Genomic DNA, 23687 nt, shown 5'->3' with positions numbered 1-23687 from the left:
TGTTTTACAAGTTGTATTTTTTTAAAGCTTCAGAAATCCATATGACTGTGAAGAGGTTTCATTTGTTTTATTTTCATGCAAGAAATCAGTATGGCGATGTCATGGCCCCATCTCAAATCAGTATGGTGATGTCATGGCCCCATCTCAAATCAGTATGGTGATGTCATGGCCCCATCTCAAATCAGTATGGTGATGTCATGGCCCCATCTCAAATCAGTATGGTGATGTCATCGCCCCATCTCAAATCAGTATGGTGATGTCATCGCCCCATCTCAAATCCAGCCCAAATATGTCAGACTGAAGAATCCCTCTAAGCATGGTCCAAGCTGCCTTCTTTGTTTTTGGCATATTTCAGTCACTCTGTCTCACTCAGGTCTGGCATAGTTATAACACTGAATATTTTTTATATGGATGAAAACATTTCTTGGAACGCTATAGGGCAAACACAAAGGTTGTTTTTTTTTTTAAAAAAAACCTATTTCCACGTGGACAAGTTTATGTGTATCTAACTTGTAAACTATTGCATTTGGAATATGAAAAAGAAACTCATGAGTTGGGCCCAAATCTTCCTAAATTTTGTATCAATACAAAGTCAATGTATCTCTATTTATGGTCTCCATCCTAATAATATATTTGTCCATATGAATGGAATTTCATTGCCCTTGACACTTGCATGTTATATAGCTTTTGCGTCATACAAGATGATAGAGCTCAAGGATAGTGGTGGGGAACATTTTGATGATGAAAAAGAAAGAGAAAAGTGTAACCACAATGAATTTAGTCAGTATTCTACTATGATGATTCAAATGTGTATTTTCCTAGTGTCATTTGGAACTACCGCAACCAGACAGTGCAGAAATAAATATAAAAGGATGTAAATATATAAAAAAGTAAAATTATGACAACATGTAAGCCATGCTTTCCTAACACTCTGACATACTCTGAATCTGCATTCCTTTGACTGTTTGGGGCCTTTAAATTATTGCTACAAGTCTATATAATGTGTTCTCTTGATATCTACACTTATACGGATAGAAAACAGTTGGATGTTAAAGAATAATTATTTTCCTTTATCTCATGAATGAGCGACACTTTCATTTCTCTAATAAATGAGCCTTACTTTTGTTGCAGAATGCCTTTTTTTTTTTTTACTGAGTGAAATTTGTGTTTCATTTGCTCAAACACGAAGCTCGTCTTGAGAAGAAAATATTCCACCTATAGTTTACGTGACGTTTTTAGAAGAAAAAAAATTCCTGTCCGGCCTTGAGGGGATCCGCTCCGTGTTTTGCAGCCACTCGTGCGGCTGGGTAAAATGGCTGTATGTAGCTGAGCCTCGTGTTGGTTGGGTTAGCTCCCTGCCTCTACCCGGGCTCGGTAACACAACTCCCACAACAATTTCTGTCGCTTCTCTACGCATTGTATGGAGCCTCCATCACCTCTCTAACTCTACTTTTGGAGCTGAAGCCGGGGGAGATGGCAGCCGGATTCGGTCCGGAATGAAGGGATAGGAATGATTCGATTCAAGGATTGATGGTTTTAAACAATTATTTATATTCAATGCTAGCTTTTGATTGTGACTGACTCGGCGAGAGAGAGGGAGAGAGTTGGGGGGGGGTATATCATGGCCGCTCAGGTCGCCACTCTTAACACTAGTCCGCCTTCTGAACTTAAAAAGCCGGATCGGGACCCGAAGGAAGATACGGTTCCAGGGGACAAGCAGTCCGACAAAAAGCAGCCGTGTTTGGACAGCGAATCGCCGGGCCGGGGAGATCTGCAGGACGGGGCCGACGGTGGAAATGCAGGGGGAGGAGGGGAACCAGAGATGAAGAACGGGAATGGGAACCCGCCCAGGGTTAATAATAATACCCCGAATGACTCTGTGGGACCGGAGGGAAACAACCACCCCGGGTTCGTGCATCACCACGGTCCCACTTTCTCTCCGCCTTCGTACGGATACAGTCAGCACTACGGTCGGCCCGCTTTTCATCAATATGGCGGACAACAAAGCCCTGGCATGGCAGCTGCTGCGGGTCCGGGTGTGCAGTCGAGCAACATGATGGACCCGTATCAACCCAATTCACACGAGCATGGCTTCTCGAATCACCAGTTTAACAACTACAACCCATTCCCGAACAGGACTCCACACCCGGGCCAGGCGTTCGGCATGAACTCCCCTCGCAGCGCTCAGGCGCCGACAGCTGGGGGCCAGCCAGCTAAGCAGCAGCCACCGCCGGGAGGACCCACGGCGATGGCTGGATCTTACAGTAACCAGAGATATAACATCGGAAATCCCCAACCAACATCCACACCGACGCTCAACAAGCTCCTGACCTCTCCCAGCTCAACACGGGGGTATCCAAACTATCCGTCTGGTGGCGACTACAGCAGCCAGGAAGGAGCTAGTAAGGGACCAGCAGATATGGGCAGCAGCGGTCAGTACGCAGGGAGCAACCCAGGCTGGCAACAAAGAACCCATCACCCGTCGCCCATGAGTCCGGGGAGTGCTGGGCAGCCTCTAGCCAGAAACCAGGTAAACCCGACCGTCTAACCGCTACAAGAGCTTTAGCATGCCTGCTTCCCTCCTCTGAGCTAGTTCACAACGTAGCAGGCCAGCCATTGTCTGATAGTAGTTCGCAAAGACTCTAAAATGGCTGCCTCTCGTGTGTATTTTTTCACTCTTTACAACACACCACTTAATAAATTTAGCTTTGATTATATTTCTAAATGCACGTTTTAAGAGTAGAGTGGTGCTTGGTTTGGGCATAAGTTGAGGAAATTATGTTAAGGGAGCCAAGAAGGCCCGACTTTGAAAAGAGGGCGAAAATAGGAGCAACGGCTCGTTTTTCCTTCCCGGACATTTTTCTCCCTTTATACGTCAGATTTACAACACATTTGCTATTAGTGTAGTTATCCTGCACGACTATATAACAAACACTCGCACATTAGTGTGATTTAGTTGTTCACAATCTGATGTTTGTGCTGCTTTCTTGCCCGTCGAGCTGTAATTTTGTGGCCATGACGGAAGGAATGTGTTGCGTGCCGAATGGGGGCTTTCACGGTCAGTTAAATGGCCTGTGTAGGTCCTGTTTAAAATGCTTATTTGTCCCCGGGGATATCACAAAAGGCTGTAAATTCTTAAATTGTTTTAATCATATATCGATTAGATGCGCTTCCTTGTTCCGTGGAGCTGCTGTTCTTGCCTTGTGAGTGACTGTGAGCAGCCTTTTCCAGATTGCAGTTTGCAGTGGGATTTGAATTGTGGAGGTAAAATCCGACTGTCAAAGCCAGGAGATAGTTGGTCTTGGGTTGACATGCGAGGTGAAATCTGATTGGCTCCTCATCCGCTGCTCATGGCCATTTATAATTACATGTGATGCAAGGCAACAGTTGCTGATAAGAACACACAGCGTTAGCTCATCACAGGGTCATCGGAGGTATTTCTGCTTCACTCCCTCTCTCAGTTCCACTTTTTTACTTTCAATAGACATTGGCCAATGCTAAAGCGGCGGGGGACAGAGAAAATGTTATATTCAAAGCTGTTCAATATCTCATAGTTGTTTGTTACCAGAATTCAAATGCGTCAATGGAGGCTCCAGTCCACATAATGGTGCATATAATAAAGAATGTGAGGCAGTTTTTAATTTAAGAGTTGTGTGTGTGAACACAATTTCATCTGACAATGTAATAGGAAAAACTCCTAATGATCACGTGTGTAGGTTAAGTATTAGGACAATGATTAAAAAAAAAATGATAATTTCTGTCTGTCTCATCTCATTGGAATGTAAAATACCAAATGAACACCCTGTCTTTCTGGCGGTCGAAATAAACACAAGTTAATTGACTTGTATTACCATATAATTGGGATTTTTCTTTTTACAGTTAAAGATAGCAGAGATTATAATTTGTTAAAACAAAATGGCATTTGTTTCTGTTCGCCTTCAAGTAGTAAAATACATTTCCGAGTTGAGACAGAATCTTATTCAAGTGTTTGTGTAGTAAATCAGTCTTTCTAATGGAGGTGTTTAAATTACAGACTACTTGAATGTCTGATTAATTGCGCTGATGGGACTGATGCCAATATGTTAAATTACTAACATTAACCGACGCGATGTAATTCTACTATATTGTGTATTCATAAATTAAGCAGCATGACATGATTGTTTTAGGCCAAACTTGTAACTTGCTGACTGTAGTTGATTCATACTGTTCCCTTTGTTTGCACTTTATTGTTTTCTTTTGGTGACCCAAATATTCAGAAACATCCAGCTATTTTGTAAAGTAGTCTTTTTTTTTTTCAGCCGGCTGCATTTTGCAGCAACAGGAGGGGAAGGGGCAGTTCTACATTGCTGTGTGGTCTTTAAAAAAAGTCCCATTTATTCTGGAACTTTTTCTTGCACCTTTTTCAAAATCTTTTACACAATAGTGTAAAAGCTTCAATATGATGGGTTGTATTAGCAAATTTTAAACGGTAACCTTTTAAATCTGTGCGTCTTTTGATGTCAGTAGCTGGACAATGTCTTTTTTTGGGAATATGCTGTGATATATAAATGGGAATGATCTTGTTACTCCTTTACTTTCTGCTGCATCCAAAACTCCTACTTCAGTCAAAGGAACTTCCAGCCTTTTTTTCCCTCTCTTTCACTTTACAGTCCTTACAAGGGAAAAAAAAATCTTGTTAAAGTTGTTTAACCCTGTTAAAGTTGGAATTGGCCGGTTGGGACCTCAAAAGCAAACCTTAAATCGTTTTTGACCTTTTAAAGAGTGATGTATCTCTCCACAAGTCCAGTCCTGAACCTTGTTTTGGCAGCTATGTGACTGCTGTGTCTGGCATGCTGCACAAGTTTGACTTTGTGTGTCTGCAGAATCCCCCCCGACCTCCCCACCCCAAGCCAATCAGAAAGCCGTTCGCCATCTCTCACCCACCAAGGGAGTTTCCTGTCTGCTTTATGCAGATTAGCCATGTGCTATGCCTATTTATTTCACCTCATTAATGTGGATTTACAGTTTGTCACACAGGGCACTTTGTATTCTTTTTGCAAAAGAGAGCGTTGTAGGGTGAGCACATTCGTTTTGGCACAAATCGAAATGGCATTAAGGGTTGCTTTTTAGTTATTGGGGAAATCTTTTGGATGGAGAGGTTATAGTGGTGTGTGAGCTCTTGCGCCGTTTTCACTTTGCTTTCACTGTTGTTAAGGCACTTCCCTCATTTCTGGTGTCATTCATCCAAAGCCAAACCGCCTTCTCTTAGGGGGGGGGGGAAAGAGAACCCTTCTTGGACCAGGCTCAAAACAGGAGCACAGCTGGGATATGTTTAGTATTGGGCAGACTGCCCTCCATTCGAAAGCAGATATATATAGCTCTGTTGACTTCCGAAACTATGGCAGAGTGAAGTGAAAAAAAAAATCAGGGTAATGACCGTGGGAAATAAGGTGAAAAAAAGCACAGTTTGCCCATTCACTGAAACTGCTTTATTACCTCAGCACTGCAGTCATGCATTTTTTTTGAGCCTTTGAAATGAAGCAATGCTCTAATTACACCAATTTAAGAGAAATTGCTTGTAGGTTCTGGTGTTTATTTCCTGTTTTTGTCTCATTAAATAAGTTTGTTTTTTTGACATTCTCAGCCTCCTGGTCCTATGGATCCAATGGGGAAAATTAGAGGTCAGCCATATGGAGCAGGCAGTCCGTACATCCAGCAGTCTCAACAGGTGCCTCCTACAGGTCCTCAGTCTGGGCCTGGGTATCCTGGCCAGGGTTACGGCACACCAGGGCCACAGCGATACCCAGTAGGCATGCCAGGTCGTACACCAGGAAGCATGAGTGCCATGCCCTACGGTCCACAGGTAATCGCATCTTATTCAGAAGTTTATATTTTTATTATTACTTATTTGTGTTCTTTCATGTTTATTTTGGTAATGGGCAGCATATAGACAATGTTATAAAGTAACTGTGGCTTTGGCCTTCCAGTCAATGTCCAATTCTCAGACGTAGTCCCTGACTGTGTTTTTCCGTTAAAATAAGGAAAATCAAATAAATGTAAGACAAAAAAAAACTAGTATGCTTTTAAACAAAGAAGATTATTTGATCATGGCCTTAGGAGGCAAAATCAAAACTACCGTACTTAAAACAAAGTCAACTAAATCAACTGAGACCAAAAAAAAAAAGTGCATACAAAAGAAAGATTAAACCCAGATATGAATCCCCATTTGTTTCTGAACCAGTCAATGTTAAATTCAATCCATCAAAATAGATCCGACAGATTTCAAATGACCCTGAGCTTTGTGGGTAAAACATCACCATGTGAAGCATCTCTCACAGATCTGCTGTAATTTTGTAAAGATAATCGCAGACAGGTCAAAGTGCATGCTTAGTTAAACACTTAAATAAAAATTTTAAATATGAAAAAACAATAAGCTGAGCAAAAATCCAAAATATATTTGAATTGATTTGTACACTGATGCACGTAACTGTCTTATTTGTTTTGTAAGCAAGAGTTTCTAATGCTCAATTAGAAAGGGACTCCATAGATTTGATTGTAGAGTTGATAGCTTGAGATCAGGCAGAGCATTTGACAGAAACACAGAATGGAATTATATTTTTTTATAAAGATGCAACAAATTTAAAGAATAAGGTTTTACTATATTAAAATAATTTATTTTGAGAACATCAGAAGTTATCAAATATTGGCACCAGCTGATTCTACAGTTTTTTTTGTGTAGTTTGTTTTTTCTTTAAAGAAAAATTGTTTGCCATGTATTTGACTGTCAACATGGGATGTCCAGCCACACTGAACGTTTCTAATAAAATTTTAAGCTTTTTTGCAACAGCTTCAGTGTTTAACAGCGACACAGAGTTGTCATATCACTGGGCATCTGAAGGCTAACATCAGGATTGTGAATACATAACCAAAAGTAGATGTGACCTAAAATTGTTTCCAGTGGAGTTCTGCGTTGTCTAAAATTGAGATGTGCATATATTTTAATTTTAGATGGGATCTTATGGCCAACAGGGACCAGGAGCCTACGGCTCTCAGGGCCAGGCGCCGTATTACAACCAGCCAGGTCAGGCTCCGCATCAGAGCCAGCAGCAATCCCTTTACTCCCAGCAACAACCCGGTCAGCCTGGGCGGCAGTCGCCTTACCCTGGGCAGCCCCACCCTCCGTCTTCAGCTCCACACAACCAGGGGGGACCACCCTATCAACAGCCCCACATGCCCCCACAGTCCCAGGGTCCCCTGCCTGGCCCGTCCCAAGGCGCCCCCCAGTCTCAGCCGCCTTACTCTCAGGCGCCTGCCACGCAGCCCAGCCAGTCTCCGTACGGCCAGCAGCAGGGGCCTCCCACTCAGACTGCACAGCAGCCAAGTTCCCAGGCTCCCCCCGGATCCCAAGGCCAATCCAGCTACCCAGGGTCTTCACAAGGCCCCCAGCAGGCCCCTCCGCAGCAGCAACAGCAGGCGCAGTCCCACCCGCAGCAGCCACCGGGACACGGCCAGCATCCACAGGGGCCGCCTGCAGCCTACCCGCCAAACACTCAGCAGCAGCAGCAAGCACAGCAGTCACCTTATCAGCGCTTTCCTCCTCCACAACAACAGGTACATGCCCTCTGCCTTGGATTGTGCACATCCTTCTCTGTATATGTGCTTCTATTAAGCCTGTGGGTGTGTGTGTGTGTGTGTTTAGGAGATATCCCAGGACTCGTTTCAGTCCAATGCCCCTGCATCCTCTCAGCCCAAATCTGGTCCAGAGGACGGTCAAGGCCGTCCATCCAGCCTTCCGGTCAGTAATGCTTGTTAAATCACTTTTTTTTTTCTTTCACTAAGACAGTTTGTAGCTGTGTAAATGCAGCTTTATTACACAGTTACGTTTCAGCACCAATCTAGAATTGCATCTCAATACGGGCGCGATTAGTTTTAAAAGCTCTTTTTTATAGATTCCTTTGTTTATTGCTATAAAATAACAGTTTCTGTGTTTGTTTTGCTTCTGGATGATGCTGGTGGAAAATGTTTTTGTGAAATTAGAAGTTCTGTTTGAATGCTGCAGGACTGGGATGAATTTTTTTCTTTTTTCGCTGTAATCTGTATTTATTATTTGGCAGTTTGATGTTTTTTATGTTCAAAGCATTTTTGTTCCCCTGAGCATAGAAACCAAACATTTTATGTATGTGTCACAAAGGAAGACGTGCCTGATTCAAACTTCATGGCTGATTTCTGGATTTTGTGAATAGAACTGATTTTATTGGATTCTGATTTGAAAATTAATAATGCATTTGTTTTCCTATTGGTGCCGTGAGTAGTTATTTATTATAGATGAAGCGTCATCACCATGTGTGTGAATAAGATCCTGAATGCGTAAAACAGAGTTTTACTCTCTCCTTACTACATCATTTAGCCTGAGTGTTTAAACTGAAAATCTGCCAACATTTCCAAGTGCAGCATAAATTGAAAGCGTGTAAAGATGAATCAGAACCACATGGGGGTTGATAAAGTATTGCTCTCTCTCGCTGTCTTGCATCCTGATGGTGATTGTGCATTCAGAAATCAATTATATTTTATAAAAATCAAAAATTTACAGTTTGAGGTTTTTGTATTATGCAGTTCACATAAGTTATTATTGAACATTTAACTGAGTGTTTGTATTCGACTGCATGAATTTTACATCGACCAGACGGTCAAAGCTGCAGTTTATTGCTTGTATCCTCTGTGCACTTATAAAAGGCAGTAAAAAGACACTGTGACCCTGCAAGCACGATTTCTTAATATTTTGACTAATTGACCAGTCTTTGGTTGTATCTGTTCGTTTTTCCAAGCATTCTCAGCATCACTATCAATATGCTTTGGGAACCAATTTATTTTGATATTCCTGTTTATTTTCTTTGAGCTCTTTGTGCTTCTAGAAAGTATAAATATACACATAGTATCAGAGAACAGGCTGACCTGGTGTCAGTCAGTAATCTTTGACCTGGAGGCTAGATGAAGTAAAATCACATCAGTAACTAATCACTAAGTTATCTGACTTTAACGCTTAAGCTTCTGCTCGTTCGGATCTCAAGTCTCACTCCCGTGTGTATTTATTTGCATTTATAGAAGCCATATATCACATAGGTATTTTAAGGAGTCTTTTGTTTATTGAAGTCACGTGGTGAAGAGGCTGCCTCTACATGCTGACTCTGCTTGCTCACATCCTGCAAACCTTAGTAACCATGACAACCCCTGGCAATAATGCACACTCACTTTCTCTCTGAAAAAGATAAATAAGGACAAAGGCCTCCAGGGATGTTTGTGTGAGCATGTGTAGTATTTGAATCTATGCCACTCACGTGTTAACACGGAGGAGTTGTTGCATCACGTTATCTCAGCTGATGCAAAAAGAAGCCAGTTCAGTGCTGACTGTAAATCAGAACGGCTCTGACACTTTTGGTTTTGTTCCCGTCTCTGTCTCTCTTTAACCGGCCGTCTTGTTGTTTCCAGGACCTGTCCGGGTCGATCGACGACCTGCCGACGGGCACGGAGGGCGCCCTGAGTCCTGGCGTTAGCACGTCTGGCGTGTCGAGCAGCCAGGGAGAGCAAAGTAACCCAGCCCAGTCGCCCTTCTCTCCGCACACGTCTCCCCACCTGCCAGGCATCCGAGGCCCCTCGCCTTCTCCAGCTGGCTCCCCCGCCAGCGCCAGCACTCCCCGCACAGGCCCGCTGTCACCCGCCAACTTGCCAGGTGAGCTGATCGCTTGTGCTGAGGAGGATACTTAATAGATTCCTGATGTCTTACTCTGATTACATGTTTGAATTGCAGTCTGAGGGGAGTGGTGTTTCAACCTTTTCGTTTGTTGTTTAGATGTAAATCTGAGTTTCAAGACAACTTGCTTTTTAAAGTGATTTTTTTTTTTATGCACTTCCAAGCTGCCAGACGTTTGTGTAATTTTCTAAATCGACTGCGAACAAGAAAGTTTTTTTCAAGGAACTTTTTTTAGCCACTTGATTCTAACCTGAGAGTCCTTTAGACGTAAAGAAAATCTTCACAACTCAACTGATCAATCAGTTGAACTTCAGTGTATGCCTTTATAGATATCCAATTTTAAATGGGATATTTTATCCCTTTACTGGGAATTCATTACAGAGCATAAGTTAAATGTTAAACTATTATTTGCTCCTATCTGATTTGTTGATACAAAAGTTTTCCAGCTTTGGAGACAAATAAAAAGTTTGATTTCATAACTTTAGCTGAAGCCTTGAGAAAGTGTCCAGGCCTCAGCTCTCTGTCGGGTTCTATTTTTCCTAAATACATTTTCAGATACTCTTCATCTGCCGTAGATAGATACACTTGTTTTCACTTTGCTCAAGGTCGCTGTTCTGCCAGTGTGATACAAGGACCGGACAGAAAGAGATTGGAAAGAAAACTGCTGGAAGACAGTATCTGGAGAGTTAAGACAAATTAAAAAGATTCTCAAAGCAGTCTGGCTCCTTGGAAAATAAGAACAAGACATGCGAGTTTAAATTGTTTATATAGCTCTTCATTTAATTTTCCCATCTCTTTTAAAAGGAGCGATTGCAATTTTTACTACTTTATAAACACAATGCCCTCACATTAAACTAAAAGCATGTGGAAAAACAAGTGAATTAGCACAACTAGTAAGTCTCTGACGTAAAAACAGTTAGTGACATTATTTTTGCAGCTGTTCAGATGCGTCATCCAAGGTGTACTTTTTGGCTATCTATCTAGGAATGTAGCATTCATCCCTTTCTGAACAATGATGCAAGTTCAGTGTCTTGCAGATGTAGCCTGATTTATGTGAGGCTGGAAATTTTGATAGACTTTTGTCACATCTTATAACCATTTGTATAAAATTCACAGAGGGAGGCACTGATCAGATGTCTGTAGCAGGTTTCCTATCTGATTTTTTTGTAAAGTTTCACCCTTCACAATAAACTTCAAGGATTAACAGGAGGAACATCCAGAAATAATTTGCAGAGAGAAGCGTAAGGAGAGATTTATGTTTAATTTGAAAGCATTGTTTTGGTAAACAACAGGGTGCATACACTGTGTTCGTCCGCCATTATTGTTATAAAACCGACTAGTGTGGTGCAGATTTTCTGAGTGCCGCTGACGTCATACTTAACTGTGTATGACGTTTCTGAAAGTCATTTCTGAAAGCCGCGCTGCAGACTGTGGTCTCACCTTGTAATTTCAGATAGGAAAGAGGCAGATCGGAGGCCGTTCGTCTCTGCAGGTTTATGATGGGAATGTTTTGTGACGGTGCATTACTAGAGAGTGTCGATTCTTATCTTGACTCTGAAATTTCCAAACGGCTGCCAACATTTCCAACTCCAGCTTGTTCTGTGACTAAAGTTAAAAACGAATAGTAATAAACTCAGCCTGTCCCAACATGCACGTACATTTCAGTGCATACTCTGATTTTCTAAGCAGCTCACTGATGCTGGAACTGGTGAACTTTGGGCCTTCTTCACTCAGCAGCAACTTTCACACAGAAGAGTGTTGCTCTTATCCCAATCTTATAGCACTTGTTAATGTATTTATTGATCAGAAAAAGATTGACGACAAACACAAATGCTCCATCAATCAAGATTTACATTGTTAATGTCATAAACTGGAATCTGGTTTTCGGAGAATACGGGTCTGACTGTGTGAATCAACCTTTTGCTCCCCGATTAAACTTAAGTTGACTCAATCTTCTGGTTTTTCCTCAGGGACCCAGATGCCTCCGAGGCCATCCAGCGTTCACTCGGATGGGACGCTGCACCCTGCAATGAGCCAGTCTCCAATGGCGCAGGACAGAGGTTTGTTGCTGTCTTAATTGAATGTGTGCACTAAAATTAACGCGTCAAAAATAGTTTCTGTTGCTTCTCATTTTCACCAACATATTTTCCTCTTCCTTTTTTGTTTCAGGATTCATGCAGCGAAACCCTCAGATGCCTCCCTACGTATCCCCCCAGTCGGCCTCTGCACTGTCACCTCGCCAGTCCTCTGGAGGACAGATGCATCCTGGGATGGCGCCTTATCAGCAGAACAACTCCATGGGTGGCTATGGGCAGCAGGGAGGACAGTACGGTCCCCAAGGTTGGTACTTTAAAATTGTGCAACAGCCCTTGGAGACTGCCTGCATAGGGCTGATATTTATAAAGTATAAATGTCTTCTTATTTTAAATATTGCTGGTGAAACTAGCTAGACATCGCGTCAGACCAACCTACAGAAACGATTTTCTTGTCTCCATGTCTAAAACCATGCTATTGGTGGTCCTTCGCTCTGCTTTCACAGCTATAAATAGCCGCCATGGAGTCAGAGAGTCAGCTGATGTTGCACAGCCTCCTGTCAGTGGAGCTCAAACTGTGACGAAGGCTTGTTGCTCTGCTAGCAAATTGTTAAATAAACTCTTTTTTTTCCTATAACAAAAAGCTTCTAATTATAATTTAAACATCCATGTGTTGCATTGAATATGCAAATGCATTCACACCATTAGAACGTATAACCCCAGCTCTTCTGATAAAGCTTCTGTAGTTTGTTACAGAATATTGGTGAACATATTTTCACTTCTTTGCCAAAAATGAGGTGCATTTTTTTGTAGCAACTGTAGAATGCAGGCTAATAATCTACTTTAACTTTTCTTTGCTTACTCTTTACTGTAGGTTATCCCCGCCAACCAGCCTATGGGAACATGCCCAATGCCAACTACCCTGGCCCAGGCATGGGCTCCATGAACCCCATGGCGGGCCAGGGGGGAGGCCCGCCGTATGCTGGCATCCCTCCAGGGAGAATGCCTCCGAATCAAATGGGGGCTCGTCCCTACGGCCCCAATATGGGCCCTAGCATGGGTCCAAACATGCCTCCGAACATGGGCAACATGCCACCCCAGGTCAGTTCAGGAATGTGCCCACCTCCAGGAATGAACAGAAAGCCCCAGGATCCTGCAGCCATGCAGCACCCCTCCAGCAACTCCATGCTCAACAGGTTGGTTTACAGTTGGTGTTCATCTGGACACTGAGCACAGTCCAGGGTTAAACATCCGGGGCATTTTCCATAGACTACAGATGATGTTGCCTTCTTACAAAACACAGACTTAGCCCTTGAATTTAACATCAAAATTAAAGCTGCAAATGAGATCCAGAATTTACTCTTCTCATTTCCTGTAGATTGCCTAAAATAATTGTAAAAGTGTGGAAATTTGAAATTGGAAATTTTCTAATGAAAATTCTTGTCATTTCTAAATGCGACCGACATAATCGTTTTCTACTTTACTAATGCACAACACTGTCTTCCCCTGGATGGTAAACCATATTGCCCCTTTCAGAAACGGGGACTGTGCTCACACTTGAACTGTTAACACTGTATTCTCCTTGGTTTTCGATTTGCAGAATGCCCGGGTACCCCAACATGTCGCAAGGCATGATGGGGTCCGGTCCACCGTATGGCCCACCGATGAACAGCATGCCTGGAATGATGAACACTCCAGGTGGATCGCCTTATCCCATGGGGCCAAACATGGCCAACAACACAAGTGGTAATATAATACATACAGAGATGACTGTTGATTCATTTAGTCAGTAACATGGGAACTTTTTAGATAACTGGAACCCTTTCCTTACCTGCAGGTATGGCTCCTAGCCCAGAAATTAACAATAAGATGAATAACAAAGTAGATGGCGGTGCAACACCAAAGCCAGAATCAAAATCAAAGGTACTACTTTTGCAACTGTTGTTGGTCTCCATGTTTATTGGTAGCTGCAGGACCTTTACAGAATTTTTAAAATTGTTTTGAACTTCTTTCCGGGGACATCAAACAGAAGTCCAACTCATCCACTACAACGTGTGAAAAGATAACACGCCTCTATGAGCTGGGACCAGAACCAGACAGGAAGCTTTGGGTGGACCGTTACTTGGCCTTTGTGGATGAGAAAGCCATGGGCATGACCAACCTGCCCGCTGTGGGGCGCAAGCCTCTCGACCTCTTCCGGCTCTACGTCTCCGTTAAAGAAATCGGAGGAATGATGCAGGTGAACATGGCGCCCAGAAACCACAATAAGCTAAAAATCCCACTTTGCTTTTGTCTTTATAGTCTTCTTTTCTCTAATTATTGTGTGCCTTTTCTTTGTGATAGGTGAATAAAAATAAGAAGTGGCGTGATCTAGCCACCACTCTGAATGTGGGTACATCCAGCAGTGCTGCCAGTTCTTTGAAGAAACAGTACATCCAGTGTCTGTATGCCTTCGAGTGTAAAATAGAACGTGGTGAAGATCCTCCTCCTGAGATCTTCACAGACAACAAAAAGAACCAGGCTGCTAAAGTCCAGCCCCCCTCTCCAGGTTAGAACTCCCCTCGTCTTTTTAGATAAAACATGACTCACCTCCTAAAAAAAAAAGAAAAAAAGACTTGATTTCCTAATTAAAACCTTGTACCTTATCTGTCTGCCCCTCTCTTCTTTCAAACTGAAGCATCCCTCTGCTCCACAGCTGGGTCAGGGTCCCTTCAGGGTCCACAAACGCCCCAGTCCACCAGCAGCTCAATGGCTGAGGGGGGCGACCTTAAGCCCCCCACGCCGGCATCCACTCCCCATACCCAAATGCCCCCCATGCCACCTGGCCCTAGGTCAGTATCTTTAATAGTAGATCCAAACTCACAATAGGCTGATAATTGGGCTAATTTCTGTTGGTGTTTTCTTTCTTAGGAGCAGTGTAAATCTGCAAGACCCCTTCTCGGACGGAAGCGACCCCGCTTTTCCCAGAAAGAACATGACTCCCAACTCCACCTATCAGCCCGGCATGAACACAGCAGACTTGCCAGGCCGAATGGGCCCCTACGAACCCAACAAGGACCCCTTCAGTAACATGCGGAAAGGTGGAAGTCCTCAGACTTATCTGAAGCATGACGGCCATTTACCAGTCATCAGGTTTTAATCTGCTGTAATTGTGACTGTATTTTTAGTCGGGGAGCAGTTTCTGCCTGCTAACCAGGGCCCTAACAACGTTGTGGGTGACCAGCAGCAGCCGCCACAACAACAGCCTCCATTCAACAGAGGACCGCCTGGGGCCATGGGCACAATGCCAATGGGGCCCAGACAACAGTATCCCTATGGACCAGGCTATGACAGGAGGTAGGATCCATTAAAGATGGCATTTTGGGGACTATTGATTAATGGAAACTATTATTTCTGATTTAATAAAAATAACCCTATCCATTTAGTGCAGAATTATGCATTAGATATATGTATTTTTTTATTTTAGAGATGCACAGATGACAATTGCAGATACCAATTTTAGCTGATTCCTCTTTATAAACAAATAGCCCTCCTGCTATTGGAGATGATGGTCTAATTTGGCAGAGATTGTGTCACAAATGATGTGAAAGCAGTAGCTATAAAACACAATTTAATAGTTTTAATACAGAGACAGAGTGACTGATTTGACGTTTTACACAGACATTAACATCCCTTAGTAGCGATTTGCCCAGCTAGCCAAGTCTTAGTTTGAATGCCTTAAAACTTTCTTTAATTATGAAATCTTCAAAAAGGCTGCCAGTATTTCCAAATCTAGGATAATTTGCAGACTGATGAGTTATAAAATAAAAATAAAAACAGAAACTCTGATATACTTGTTTAGCATTTCTGCCATCTGCTAAAGATGTTGCTCTTTCACAGCCTGAATAAACTGCAAAACATATCTTAAATATGCCTATCTAGAAAATAATTTACTTCTGAAATAGCTTCTTACACCTAGTACCAAGTGATCTTCTCATTTGGTACTGAAAATGGTAAACTGAGTATTTTCCTTCAGCACAGGTGTCCACACCAAAAGGTGTTTATGAGACCTGGAAACACTTGCAGTTGAAATCAGATGTTTATGCACAATGGACACAACCTTTTTCCCACAAACTGACAATAATTCAACAGTTTTGTTTTAGGACAGATCTGATTGCCAAAATTATTTTTATTTGCTAAATGTCAGAATAAATAGCTTTTGTACACTAAGATCACTATGCTATTACACAATATCAGAAAGCCCGATGATGGCAAGGTTTTGATTGGAGAAATATATTCACACCTCCTTTCAAGGAAACTCCTCCAACAAATTGTTTCCTAGTGTGACATCATTTGAAAGAACTGAGAACCTCCACAAGTCTGCTTCATCTTTGGGTACAATTTCCAGATGTCTTGCAGTACCACATTTATCTGTTGAGATTATTAAAATTTCATCAAAGTATAACTAGCATGGGAAAATCCAGACATTGAACCTTTTAGAAAAGAGATGGATTGTGTGTCCCAGAGATGATCAAAATACTTTTTTTATTGCAATATTTAACAGAAATATTGCTTTTTTACCATACCATACCAACTTTATTTATAAAGCACTTTAAAACAACCACAGCTGATACAAAGTGCTGTACATTAAAACACAACATAACAATAAAAAAAAAAACATAAAATAAAAACTTACAGTTTAAAAACAAAAAACATACAATTTAAAACTAGATCCCGCTAGAGTTAAAAGCCAAATAAAATAGATGGGTTTTAAGACGAGCTTTAAAAGTGGACAGTGAAGGGGCCTCCCTGACCTGCAAAGGCAAGTTTTAAGTGTTGTAATGTTTAGCAGCTGTACTTACAATTTAAAATAAAGAACTCTAATAACGTATGCATTCTTTATTGAGTCATTACTTTGTTACTGTAGTCCAGTTTTGCACATTTACTGAATGGATGGACAGACCTTAAAGCATCTCTAAACATATAGTAGTTGTAGTCTACTCCTGCATGTTGACAACAACCTGAAACGCTTTAGAGAAGAACCATAAAATGTTAGACTGGTGTTTGTTCTAGGATTAGTGTCCAGGCTAATATTTAGTTTTTCTACTTCTCATCATTTAATATCTGCACAAACAAATATTTAGGTAAACTATAAATCTTCCATCTCTGTTGTCCTGCTTTTTCTAGACCAGAGCAAGGAATGTGCCCAGAGGGCAACATGGGATCTGGACCTCCTCAGCCAAACCCGATGATGCCTGCCAACACCGACACGGGGATGTATTCTCCAAATCGCTTCCCACCACAACAGCCACGGTAAATTTAAAGAACACTTGAGGCGAGACACTTTGCAGACTTTCTGGCCTCGAACTAGCTATTATTAAAAACTGATCTTTTTCATGTAAAAGAAAACTTTTGAAACTTGATGCATTAACTTCAAAGTTGTAGATGACAAATCTATATGTGAAAGAAACATTACACAAATACATCATTGTTTGATCCTAAAATCTTCCCCAGATAGTCACATGACGCAACCAAAATATACTTTATTAATCTCAAAAAGAAATCAAATATTGTTATAATGTAGGTACCTTAACAATAAATTTCCAATAGTACAATCAATATTCTAGATAATGCAGAAAGCTCTTATCTTTTTGTATTTGAATGTGTTGAAGAGAAATGTTGCACACTGTTTAAAGGAGTGTCCCAAATTTAACTAAAATTATACTGAAATCTAAATAGTTAACAAAATAAAACTATGTGGGTGTATTTTGTGTTGAAATCCAGTGTGCAAGTATATGACCAATATCCTCACTTATCAAACTGACAAGGCCTGATGTTTACAGACATGATTCCTATGGAAATCAGTATCCTGGACAAGGAACGCCCCCTACTGGTTCCTACCCAAATCAGCAGCCTGGAATGTACCCACAACAGGTATAATGTCCATCTGCAATACTGCAATGCACAATCTCTGTCTATTGTCCATGTGATGTAATTAAATAAATTAAAAGTACAGTAGCAAAGCTTATTATTTAAAAAATGTCATTATTTTTAGGGTTATAAGCGTCCTGTGGAGGGAGGGTACCCCCCATCAAAACGCCATGAGGCAGAGTACAGCAGTTCTTTCCCTGGTGGACAGCAAGGACCGCAGCAGCAGCAACAGGGTGGCACCGCTGCTCCATCATCAGGACAGCAGGAGCCGTACAATCAGTACAGCAGCAGCGGGCCCTACCCTGGCCCTGACCGCCGTCCACCTGGCCCCAGCAATCAGTTCCCATTTCCTTTTGGTCGAGAACGGATGCAGGGAGCAACTGGGCCCAATGCTCAGCCTAACATGCCTCCTCAGATGATGCAGTCGGGGCCCGAGGGTCCTCAAGGGGGCATGTGGCAGGGACCTCGAGACATTAACTATCAGAATTACCCTAGACAAGGTGGACCTGGGGGGCCAACTCAGGGACCCGGCTACCATGGCATGAACCGCCCTGACGAAATTATGCAATCAGACCAGCGGATGAATCACGATGGCCAGTGGGGGGCCCAGATGGGCCCTCGGCAGCCTCCCTACGGTCCAGCCGGGCCTGGACAGCCCATGCCTCGTTCAGTCCAGACCAACTACCAGCCCCCTCAGGGTGTGCAGAACCACATTCCACAGGTGTCGAGCCCCGCCTCCATACCCCGCCCCATGGAGGCTCGGACATCACCGAGCAAATCTCCTTACACGCACGGATTGATGAAGATGCAAAAGGCTGGCCCCCCGGTACCTGCATCCCACATTGTGCCCCCTCCAGTGCAGTCACCTCTAATAAGGCGAGACATGCCTTTCCCCCAGGGTTCTGTCGAAGGAACACTTCCTGTCCTTAAACCACGACGGAGACTCACCATGAAAGATATTGGTATGACGATGTTCAAACACTTTGCTTTAAAGTATTTTTAAAGAATAATTTTATTAAATATAATACTTTCTCCAAATGTTGTAGGAACCCCGGAAGCCTGGAGAGTCATGATGTCCTTAAAGTCTGGTTTATTGGCTGAAAGTACATGGGCCTTAGATACCATCAATATTCTGCTGTATGATGACAACAGTATATCAACCTTCGATCTCAACACGGTAAGACTTATCATTCCCTTTATAATAAGCACGGCTTGGTGTGAAATGCATGACTCTTGTGCAATCAGAAAATTTTATTCCAGGTCTCAGTAACTGATAAAAGAAATTAAGAGCATAAAGAAATTGTTTCCATAATTTTATCACTATTATCTAAATGTTGCCCTCTACCATTTGTTTGCTCCTATCTCTTTCTTTGTTTGTTTTTTTTTTCACTCTGACATTCTCCCTTTTAGCCATATCTTTGTTTTTTGCACATATTTAAAGACTATTTAAAATAAAAAAATAACTGAATTTTACTTGAAAGAAAGTCTGGAAATTCAGAACATATACCTTGAGTGAAATTACCACGGTTACACAATATTTATATTTTTTTGTTCAAATATAGCATTTGTGTAGTTACTTAATTGCAAAAATGCAATACTTTGGTTTAACTATTAAAATAGTGTTTAAATTATGGCAGTTTTGGCTTTTTAGCACTTAGTGTTGTTTTGATTTCAATGGGTGAGCAAAAATTCTTGTAAAAATTTTCCTGTAGTGACTCTGGTCACACCACCACTTACTCTGACTTCTCATTGAAAAGACTTAAAATCTTAATAAAGGGAAGACTGCTGAGGTTTTGAGACTCATCTTTTGAAACCTTCATAAGCTAATTGGCTAAGGTCTACTTAAGGATTGTTTTGTTGAGCATGTGGCTATCTACGCTAATTTTTCTGGTCCTTGTTTTAAATGCAGTTACCTGGGCTGCTGGAGTTGGTCGTGGAGTATTTCAGGCGCTGCCTGATAGAAATCTTCGGTATTCTGCGGGAGTATGAAGTTGGGGACCCTGGTCAGAGGACTCTGCTCGATCCTGATGCCTTGAAACGGGACCTGGACAACCTGGAAGAAGAGCAACCACGGTTTGAGGACATGGAACAAGAGGAGACAGACGACGAAGAGAAGGAGGAACACGAAATGGAGCGGTCTGTTCCCGTGAAGGAGGAGGAAGACCAAGAGCCATGCTCGCAAAGTCGAAATGAGAAGACACAAGAAGAGAGGAGGAGCAAGGGTTCGTCATCTGAACAGACGGGCTCTGTGCAATCTCTGCCTGCCCATGAGAAACCCAAACAGGCCAGCAAGTTTGACAAATTTCCAGTTAAGGTGGTACGAAAAAGAGACCCGTTTGTGGCTGCCCAGTTAAATAATCATGGTAAAGTTCAAGAGTTTGACAGCGGGCTAATTCACTGGAGCGCGGGAGGGGGCGACTCAACAGAACACATCCAGACCCTCTTTGAGCCTCGCAAGAACTTCTTAGAGCCACGACAACGGATACCCGTGCCTTCAGCTCTACTGAAGCGTCGGCCGCTGGATGAAGACATACGGGGAAGTTGTTTGCCAACTGAGGAAGACAGAATGAAGCATCACGATGAAGAAGAAAGGCCAAAACAGAGCAGTTTGTCAGAAAAATCAACAGACTCTGAGAAAGCTGGCTTAACAGTTGGCAATGACGAGGAGCAACCGTCTGATTCAGAGACGAAGCTGGCTGAGAAAGGGCCTAAAAGTCACCAAGAGAATAATAGACCCATTCTGGCTTCTGGAAGCATTTTCAACCAACAGGCACAGCAGACTGGCACCATCCTAGAAGATGAGCCTCACAGTAAAGACGAAGGGCCGCTCGTCACACTGTCCGACTGGCAGGACTCGCTGGCACGTCGCTGTATTTGTGTCTCGAATATTGTCCGCAGCCTCTCCTTTGTGCCAGGAAATGACCACGAGATGTCCAAACATCCCGGACTGCTGCTCATACTCGGACACCTGATACTGCTCCACCACTGGCACCCTGAGCGCAAGCAGGCCCCTCTCACCTACGAGAAGGACGAGGATTCAGATGAGGGAGTAGGCCAGAAGGATGAGTGGTGGTGGGACTGCTTGGAGATCTTGAGAGAGAACACGCTGGTCACTATGGCAAACATTTCAGGTCAACTAGACCTTTCCACCTACCCTGAGAGCATTTGCCTACCCCTGCTGGATGGTCTTCTCCACTGGGCGGTGTGCCCCTCGGCAGAGGCCCAGGACCCCTTCCCAACCCTGGGCCCCCATAGTGCTTTGTCACCTCAGAGACTGGTCCTGGAGACTCTTAGCAAACTGAGCATTCAAGATAACAATGTGGACCTCATCCTGGCCACTCCCCCTTTCAGTCGGTTGGAGAAGCTGTATGGGAACTTGGTGCGGTTAATTGGAGACAGGAAGGTTGCAGTTTGCAGGGAGATGGCTGTCGTCTTACTGGCCAACCTGGCCCAGGGTGACACTACTGCAGCCCGAGCAATTGCTGTCCAGAAGGGCAGTGTGGGCAACTTGCTCGGCTTCCTGGAGGACTCTCTCGCTGCCACCCAGCTACAACAAAGCCAGAGCTCTCTGCTGCACCTACAAGGGATGCCCTTCGAGCCCACCAGCCCGGACATGATGCGACGAGCTGCCCGGGCTCTGCACGCCTTAGCCAAGGTGGAGGAGAACCACTCGGAGTTTACACTACACGAGTCGCGACTTCTCGACCTTTCTGTGTCTCCCCTAATGAACTCGCTGGTTTCTCACGTTATCTGTGATGTACTCTTTTTGATCGGCCAGTCATGACAGCTGTAGGGAGCTGTGGCTCCACTTGTTTGAGGGGTTTGTTCTCCAGTCCCCCTCCTCCCTGGGAATAAAAAAGAAAAAAAATCTGGCTTGTGCGTGTAAAACTGGGCAAGGACAGTTCATGTGACTGGCTTTAATTTATAAAAAATGTTTAAAAAATCCTTCAGATTACATTCAGCGTGCCCTTCACAGGCCAACCCTACTTAAGAGAGGGCGATCACGGAGCTGCTGCGGACTGCGAACCAGAGAGATGCCGACAAAGGGACACTGCTCGCAAGCCTGAACGCCAACCGGATGATACAGAGCCGAGAGCGCCATTGTTGGGAGACTGTTCTGCACTTGGGGAGGGGGTGTGGGGGTGAGAGTTCTTTTTAATAAAGATAAATAAATGATTAAATAAATAAATAGCTGAAAAACAAAAACTGTAACCAAAGTTGCTGTCTCGTTTACAGTGAGTTTGGGAGACGCAGTGTGCCCTAGCTCTCCCCTTGAGGGGCACAGTGAGTCTGTAACTGAGGTGAAACAGACTGACAAGTGACCTACTGGTTGTAGATGCTGTAGTTGGATCCTCACCAGTCAGCCCGACAGTAGACCGTGCTGTCAATAAACACCTTCACCGGGGAGGCCTGTGCAGTGTGCAGTAGATTGTAGGACATTTTCTGTGCCGTACTGCTCTTTGAGTGTAAGCATTCTGTAAACTATGTTTCACACAGAAGCTGATGAGCTAGAGTTCTGAGGTCATTTTAGTTTGGTGTTGAACAGAAAATGGCTTTCTTCCCCAAAGTATCAAGAACCTACAACACCCTTACCTCCTCTTATCCCTTGATTGTATGAATACCCTTATGAAAAGAAATCACCTCTTAGGACTGGTTTTCAACTTCAGATACAGCTTTGCTGTGGTGTATATATAATGTTGTACATTATACTTCCTTCCTCTCTGTCTGTCTCTGTCTGTGTCACTATTCTCACACTTGCTATTGGTGAGAGACGGAGGCAGACTCTTCGGTTTGCCAGCGACCTCCGGCCCCCACTGATTAGACCCACTCCTCTGGTCTCCTCCACAGCTCCGTAGTATGGCAGACACGGCTCAAACTTGTTATATCCTGGTACAAACAAGAATAAACTAGATGAAGTACACATTTGACAAATTTTCTCCAGTCATGAATTCTGCATATTTGTATTTCAGACTATGTAGCTAAGACAAACATGTAAATTCCTCCCTTTCCCCTTTTTTGGCTCAAGGAATATCATTTATTCAGTATGAAATCTTTATACTATATGTTCCACGTGGTAAGAATAAATGTACATCAAATCTTCCTAAGCTGTTTCATTGTTTTATTCAACTGAAATTTCTGAGTTTTGCACAAAATCTGTTTGATTTTCTAGTCCGATGCTGTCATGGTTTGGACAAATTTTTATGGCATGCGAAACCTGCTAAAATGAAAGCACCTGACTTTAGAAGAAGAGCACGTAAAAGCTTCAAATTGGATGAGTTTATTAATTTAGGTAATTTTTATGTACAGCTTCTAGCCAGTCATAGGATTAAGGTTTTTCAAATAATTGCAATAATATAAAAGTGAAATATGAGAGAAGATTTTTCTTTGTAGCTCAAGCTGTTTGTCGTCACACTCCAGTGTTTTAAAATGTAGATTCGTTAAACAAAGGTCTGGTTTATGTTCGCACAACTAGCATACATTTAAAATAGTGTTTTTAAAAAAGAAATATTTTTCTAGAAAAGAAGTTTCTTGCCATTCGAAAAACAAAGCAGAAATACAATGTTTGTGTTAGCAGTAACAAATTATTGACAATGCAGCAATTAGGAAGTCACTGTGACTCTTTGGCGCCTCTTGCTGGAGATAATACTGAACTGCACGTTAGCAAATTTCCGAGCTATTTTGGGTTTCACAACAACCAAAATAAAATCCCAAATGTGTAGTTGTTCAGGCGAGACTCATTTTGATTATATATATATATATATATATATATATATATATATATATATATATATATATATATATATATATATATATATATATATATATATATATATATATTTAGCTGCGAAACTAGCACCCAGGGCGCTAGTTTCGCCCTGGGTGAAACTAGCGCTTTCAGAAATCCCTTCGTGTGACCCACAGCGTGATCCTCTTCCGGTTCACGCACAGCGCGTTCAGGTGACGCAAACACAAAAAGGGACAAAAACCGCGGGTTTTTTTCTTCTGGTTCCTCTTTC

General features: G+C 42.7%; 1 protein-coding gene across 3 annotated transcripts; it reads left to right on the top strand.

Annotated features, from left to right (window-relative positions):
- The first annotated feature begins 1305 nt into the window (after positions 1-1305).
- Positions 1306-22771, top strand: LOC102219805 (AT-rich interactive domain-containing protein 1A-like). Of its 3 annotated transcripts, none has more exons than XM_023330605.1 (20): positions 1306-2530; positions 5624-5842; positions 7009-7590; positions 7679-7774; positions 9466-9706; positions 11698-11787; positions 11897-12067; positions 12635-12956; positions 13361-13506; positions 13598-13683; positions 13790-13999; positions 14104-14308; positions 14438-14591; positions 14671-14840; positions 14928-15096; positions 16927-17052; positions 17583-17673; positions 17795-18632; positions 18717-18847; positions 19580-22771. In XM_023330605.1, the coding sequence occupies exons 1-20, from the start codon at positions 1622-1624 to the stop codon at positions 21452-21454; spliced, it is 6831 nt and encodes a 2276-aa protein (XP_023186373.1). In that variant the 5' UTR covers positions 1306-1621; the 3' UTR covers positions 21455-22771. The 3 variants fall into 3 exon arrangements, with proteins under 3 accessions (XP_023186373.1, XP_023186372.1, XP_023186371.1); XM_023330604.1 differs by having other exon boundaries at positions 6988-7590; positions 14456-14591; XM_023330603.1 differs by having other exon boundaries at positions 6988-7590.
- Positions 22772-23687: the final 916 nt, after the last annotated feature.

Source organism: Xiphophorus maculatus, chromosome 3 (assembly GCF_002775205.1).
Source record: "Xiphophorus maculatus strain JP 163 A chromosome 3, X_maculatus-5.0-male, whole genome shotgun sequence".
NCBI classification, from domain to species: domain Eukaryota; kingdom Metazoa; phylum Chordata; class Actinopteri; order Cyprinodontiformes; family Poeciliidae; genus Xiphophorus; species Xiphophorus maculatus.
The sequence above is the reverse complement of the archived record's forward strand: the minus strand, read 5'-3'. Positions and strand labels throughout refer to the sequence as shown.